Source organism: Trachemys scripta, chromosome 7 (assembly GCF_013100865.1).
Source record: "Trachemys scripta elegans isolate TJP31775 chromosome 7, CAS_Tse_1.0, whole genome shotgun sequence".
NCBI lineage: Eukaryota > Metazoa > Chordata > Testudines > Emydidae > Trachemys > Trachemys scripta.
Window position 1 is genome coordinate 55,534,587 of NC_048304.1, and position 6,762 is coordinate 55,541,348.

Genomic DNA, 6,762 nt, shown 5'->3' on the forward strand with positions numbered 1-6,762 from the left:
CTTCAAAGAAAAGAAATCCACCACAAGAGTTTTCACAATATATTTCATTAAGAGTAAATTTCTAAGAGAACAATTGGTTAGTGCATCCTGCAGTGAACCCTCTGAAGGACCCCCCCATGTAAATATCCCAGGAGAAGAGCTACATTTCCATGCATCTTTCAGATTTCATAGTTCTTCACCTCTGGGGGCTCTTTGCTTGGATCGCCCCCTCGCTCCAGGTACAGGTTATTGTAAGGATACTGCTTCGGTCCCTGCAGAGGAACATAGCTGTGAAGCAGCAAACTCAGCACATTCAAACAGGCAACTTAGAAAACCTGCGGGCAAATACTTCATGCTCACAGAGTGTTTCGTCTCTTTGATGCATCATGCAACCCTCACAGCACCACTCTGAAGCAAACGTTCTCTCACTATTACAGATGGGGACAGTGGGGCACTGAGACACTTAGGCCAACAGCCTGAAAGGTATTTTAGCATCTAATTCCTATTGACTTCTACAGGAGTTACGTGCCTAAGTACCTCTGAGGACTTGGGCCTAAGTGACTTGTCCAAAGCCACACCGCTGGTGCAGCGGGGCCTTCGTATCCCCAAGATATTCAACCTCAATAGGACACTGCTCTGGGCATCTGGCAGTGGCATGCAGCAACGGTTCTTAGGAGACCTCTTCCCCCTGCCCCACCTCATTACTCACCACAGGCATGTAGGATGGGTACATTTCTCCAAGCCAGAACATAAACAGCATGAAACCAATAAAGAGGAAGACCTGATTGCGCATGATGTGCCAGGATACAACAGTGGGGGACGTGTCAACACGGCTCCGGAGAAACATGTCCAAGTGCCAGTGCATCTAAACAATACAAGGAGAGGCTCGGTTATATTATTCCAGTAGTACTCTACACCTCTCTGGCTCTTCATCCGAGAAACATAATGCAGTTTACAGACATTAGAAATCACAATGCTACCAGAAGGAAAATTTTACCCTAATTTTACAGATGGGGATACAGTCAGAGAAACTAAGTGACTTGTCCAAGGTCAGGGTGAGTTGATGGTGGTCAAGGACAGAACTTAGGAGCCCTGAGTTCCAGCTTTCTGCTCAAACAATTAGATGATATTACTTCATTTTTCAAAAAAATATCGTGAACCCACATTTATCCACCCACAACCACTTCAACTGTGGCTCAGAACCTCTTTTGTTCTCATGGTACTTCACAAAAAGGCACAGCAGGAATTGATACAATAGTTTGTGGGGAGTTCCTGGCATTTGAGGACCCCACAGATGTATATTGCTGAGTGGAGTTAGAGCAGCAAAAAAATCACAAGTGATTTCCTGCTACTTTAAAACAGGTTCCTTATCTACATACTTGTCTATAATGCACCAGGCACCTCTAACAGATTAAGGATGGGATGGGAGTTATCCTATGACCTCCACAGGCTGAATACAATTGCTTGAACAGATGCACATTTAAGCTTCTCATTCAAGAGGGACTTTCACCCTAGAAGCTAAAAGTCAAGCATTTTAAACATGAGCAGCTAAGCAGAACACAACCAGAATGCAGACAACTCAATGTTTCTGATCACATACTGTCTTCACTTTCCTAGTTCATTACTTCAGATGGTGGCTGATGGTGGGCCTGACTGCATAGCTGTCTGATCTAACACCAGGGGAGCCAGACTCTCACCATTACAAACAAAACCATCTCTTACAAGTAAGAGGGCAGTTTTTACTATTTCCAACACTTCTCACTGAAAGCACTTGTGCTCCACTGTGACCAAGAGACAGTATGTGCAATGGGAAATTACCACAACCCCAAATATCAATACAAAGCCTTCTCAGCATTAGAGAGAGCCAAAGCACATAGGTATCTCAAATTACTGCAACACTTCTCATGCACCATTGCTTTTAAAAGCTCAATAGCCAAGCTGACAATTCCCAAGCCTTTCTATACTGCACCTATGATCCTCACTACATGACAGGATGTACTGAGAGAGATTAGATAACTACTCAACGTAAATTCAAGTCGCAGCATTGCTACAGGGCAAAAACATTGCCTTGAGTTACTTTTAGTCATCCCTCCATTATAATCAATTTTTTCAACCAAGCACTTTGGAATCCCCAGTACACACACAAAAGCTTGTTTTCCCTCTAGTTCTATTGCTTAGGGACAGCTCATGTCATCAACCAAGTGAAATAATTATGGTTCAGTTTCAACCACCTACAGAAACCTCACATTCCCTTACCAGCAAGAGTTACTAATCATTGGGAGTTGGCTCTTCTTAAGTCTCCTTTTCTAGTGTCAGAAAGGAAGTTTCTAGGGAAAAGGCCACCCAGCACCTAATCCATTGAAAAGCAACCCCAGAACCAGTGACAGAAGTGGTAGGACCCACTGGGCTGAAAGGGCATGAACTTCTGTGATCTAGCAGAAAGGATGGTTTAGTGATGCAGACATCAGATCTGAAGCAGTTAAGACTCTTTGATACATGTTCAAATCCCAGTATGGTTGACTCAGCCCTTCACCTTACTATGGAAGATACTAAGATACAGAGGCCCTGTCTCATCTGCATGGACACTGAAAATCCTTTGACCTTTGTTGGGATTGATGGGGGAGGGGAAGAGGGAGAGCAGAATAGGGATTTACCCTGACTTTCTTAGCCTAAGATTTCCTTTCCAAACATTGGTGTGAGATGGTAAAGTATTACATAAATATTATTCTAGTTGAACATTAATGCTCAGTAGAAACAGCACTAATTTAGCAAGTTAGAGGCAAAAAGATCCACCATCCCTACCGGCTCTCCCCAGTTTTGTCTCAGACTGGGGTAGTCCCACTGATACCAGGGGTCTTTCTCATGTTGAGATCTGTCAGGAAGTTTGGGATAATCACCATACCTGTTGGAAATATACAAATAAAATACAAATAAAAAAGAAATGATTTATATCCATTGTATGGTACAGCTCATTAGGAAAATCTATTAAAATGGAATAGCAGAGCAAGAAAATTATTAGCTATAGTAGCTCTTGAACCTACAGTATTTTGTAAATACATTTTAAAAACACATTAACTAACGTGGCATTGCTTGCCTTCATACTGATGACTTTGCTTACTAAGAAGAAGTGGGCTGTAGCCCACGAAAGCTGATGCTCAAATAAATTTGTTAGTCTCTAAGGCTTGGTCTACACTACCCCCCTAATTCGAACTAAGGTACGCAACTTCAGCTACGTGAATAACGTAGCTGAAGTTCGAAGTACCTTAGTTCGAATTAGTTCGAACTTACCTTGGTCCACACTCGGCAGGCAGGCTCCCCCGTCAACTCCGCGGTACTCCTCTCGCCGAGCTGGAGTACCGCAGTCGACGGCGAGCACTTCCGGGTTCGACTTATCGCGTCCAGACTAGACGCGATAAGTCGAACCCAGAAGTTCGATTTCCAGCCGTCGAACTAGCGGGTAAGTGTAGCCAAGGCCTAAGGTGCCACAAGTACTCCTGTTCTTTTTGCGGATACAGACTAACAAGGCTGCTACTCTGAAACCTTGCTTATATGGTGTATCCTCTTCCCCTGGTTTATTTATTTTGTCTTTATACAAATTGCAAGTGCTACTGGAATATGCACAGATTCTCCTCCTCTCTCCTTGTGACTATCTCAAGCCATCCCTCCCCACATTTAAAGCATTTAATTTGAAAGGCATTTTGCAGCTGGATCACCATTAACACCATATTCCAGGTATTTGTGTCCCCATTGTCATAGAAACTGACCACCTCACAAATATTAATTTAGCCACACAAGACCCCTGTGAAGAAGGGACATATTATCCCCATTTCACAGACAGGGAACTAAGGCATGGAGAATGACTTGCTCAAGGTCATACAGTCGATCTTGCTCAAGGTCATACAGTCTGTGGCAAAGCCTGGAATTGAACCCAGATCTTCTGCGTCCCAGTCCAGTGCCTATACAACCATCCCAACATTACTTTCTCCACCCTCCATAATGCGTTGCTCCAGTGACTTGTTTTTATTTAAACCTTTTAGAGAACACTGCCTTTTTGGAGTGTTGAGGGTTACATTAAGTGTTTTAATATTGCAGCAGGGTACCTCAAGTATTTCAGTTGTAAGTGTTTTATATACTATTAAATAGCTCTTCCCTGAAGCCTGGTACCAGCTGATACCTGATCTTGCCTTTCTTCAAGGAGCTAATGATCTCAGTGCTTTAATGTAGCTCACCCCATGCCATCATCCGGATATGGCTCATAGTCCTCCACCCTCATGTTGTATTTCTTAGCAGCAGCTGCCCTTTCCTCTGGGGTCTTGGGGTAAGGTCCAGGCATTAAGTGCTTGGGCAAGTCCGAAGCTGAAGGCAGAAAACACAAGTCAGAGCTCTTTGGGAGTCTCATCACAACAAGGTAAGTTCATGGAGGATAGGTCCATCAATGGCTATTAGCCAGGATTGGCAGGGCTGGTGTCCCTAGCCTGTTTGCCAGAAGTTGGGAATGGGTGACAGGGAATGGATCACTTGGTGATTACCTATTCTGTTCATTCCCTCTGGGGCACCTGGCATTGGCCACTGTTGTAAGACAGGATACTGGGCTAGATGGACCTTTGGTCTGACCCAGTGTGGCCGTTCTTATGTTCAGGGCAGAGGCACAGTCAGTAGCAGCCGATGATGGTTGCACCCCAATACATAGTAGACAGTGAAAGGAGGGACTGCTTCACAGGATCCCCCCACCCCGAGGTTAGGGGGAAATTACTTGCATCGGGGGCATCAGACACAAGAATCCAGGTCGGGGGCTGGGGAGGCGCGAGGGAAGGCAGCTCCTCCACACCTGATTATGCAATCACTGAATCACCGACAACGATCCAGGGATACACAGGAGACTTCCCCCATTAAAGGACGCGCAGCCCCCTCCCCCAGGGGCACCCAAGAGCCCCAAGCCACCCTCGCTCCACTGAGCCCGGCGCCGCAGACTCCCAAGGACACCCCCCGTCAGGCCTGCCCCGCCCCGGGGCTGCGCTGCCCCGTCACCCGCGGCACAGGACGCCGCACGCTCGCTGACCTGCTCGGGCCCCCAGCGGGGCTGTCCGCCCCCCCGCCGCGCGTAGCAGGGTCGCCGCCCGCAGCCAGCGGGCACCGCGCACCCCCAACATCGCCATCAGCTCCCCTCCGCCCACACTGCGCAGGCGCTAAAAGGACGGCGGCCAGGCAGGGTCAATAGAGCGGTGGGGCGGACTTGGAGTTACGAGACAGGACGAGCCGGAGGGGAGGGGCTGGAGCGAAGTCGGGGACGGGGAGAGTAGAGGGGTTTGGGAGGTGGGGCTTAGGGGGGCGAGAGGCATTTGGAGAGGTGGGAGGGTTAGAGGGATTGACAAGGGTTGGGGAGGTAGGGGGATCAGGGAGGTTAGGGGTTTGGGGAGGTGGGGGTTGAGGGGTTTGGAGAGGTGGGGTTGGGGAGGTGGGGGGCTCAGGGAGGTTAGAGGGGTTTGGGGAAGTGGGGGATAAGAGGCAGGTGACGGGTTTGGAGAGGTGGAGGAGTTAGATGGGTTTGGGAAGATGGGGGGCTCAGAGAGGTTTGGGGAGGGAAGTTGGAGGGGTTTGGAGAGGTGGGGGGTTAGCAGCGTTAGGATGGTGGGGTTTGGGGGACAGGATGGGTTAGGCATGTGGGAGGTCAGGGGCCCAATGGAAGGGATGGGTTAGGTTAGAGAGGTGATGGGGTGGGGCAGGAAACTCAGGTGATCTGAGGCGAGATGGGGATTTAGGTGAGGGGTTAAAGAGGTGGGGGCCTCAGAGAGGGGATTAAAGCGGCCTGGGTGAACTGATGGCTCTTGGGGTGCTGGCTGCACTGCAGCCCTTTCCTGCCCTGGGCTGTTCCTGGTTGGCAGGCATCTTGCAGCTCTGTCCCCCTAGCCTGGTAGTGATGCCTCTCCCTCTCCTTTTGCCCTTCTCCAGGGGCTGGAGCACTTCATTGTCCAGTTGCTCTCCCAAACGGCACTCTACAAACCTAATCCTGTGTGGTATAGGGGACGGGCTATTTTATTGGTAGCTCTACAGAGCCAGAGAGAGAATCATACCAATGAAAGGTACCTGTTTCCAGGCAGGTCATATGGAAAACTAGACCAGCCCTAACCAGTGTGGTTACCTGGATTATTGCCAGTTTTGGGATAGCTCTTCCACGATGCAAACTGCAAAAACCTTCCCTGCTTTCCTGGTACAGCTTTGTCCTGCAGCATTACAGGAGCGGCCATGCTTTCTTACCTCTCTTCTGTGTTCTCATTCCCTGTCTCACATCCATGTTGCAGTATTATAAGATGCTTTCACATTCCTCTAGTTGCACCAGCTCCCCACCATAGCATTACAGGAGCTTTCCTGTTTTCCCATTTCCCCTTTGCCATGCTCTCCAGCTCATACTTATCCAGCTACTTTACAGGACTTCCCCTGCTTTCTCTTTCTTCCATCCCCTTGGCTCAGAGCTGCAACCTGTCATTACAGGAGTTCACCCACCATTATCTTGTTAGGGAAGGGAAGCCAAGTACCTAGACAAAAACATAGTAATGTTATCAGTCTGATTTGGTAGCACTCCACACTTGGTTTGCCCAGAGGTGACTATGTCAGGTACAATGCAGCCATGGATTGGGCCTGTGGTACTGATAAGAGTTTAGCCTTCAATCCGCAATTAATTGTGCATTGGTCAGCACCCACTGAGTCTGCTCACATGCTGCTGCTGGTTAGACCAGGCTTCTGGTTCAGTGGAATGGTTCACATGTGTAAGTCTTTGTGGGATCA

General features: G+C 48.2%; 1 protein-coding gene across 1 annotated transcript; it reads right to left on the bottom strand.

Moving 5' to 3' along the window:
• Nucleotides 1-24: 24 nt before the first annotated feature.
• NDUFB8 (NADH:ubiquinone oxidoreductase subunit B8) lies at nt 25-5,196 on the bottom strand. Its single transcript, XM_034775302.1, has 5 exons — nt 5,039-5,196; nt 4,209-4,335; nt 2,782-2,881; nt 689-844; nt 25-251 (listed from the first exon to the last, which is right to left on the bottom strand). Exons 1-5 carry the CDS (start codon nt 5,133-5,135, stop codon nt 159-161), a joined length of 573 nt encoding a protein of 190 aa, XP_034631193.1. The 5' UTR covers nt 5,136-5,196; the 3' UTR covers nt 25-158.
• Between the last annotated feature and the right edge of the window lie 1,566 nt (nt 5,197-6,762).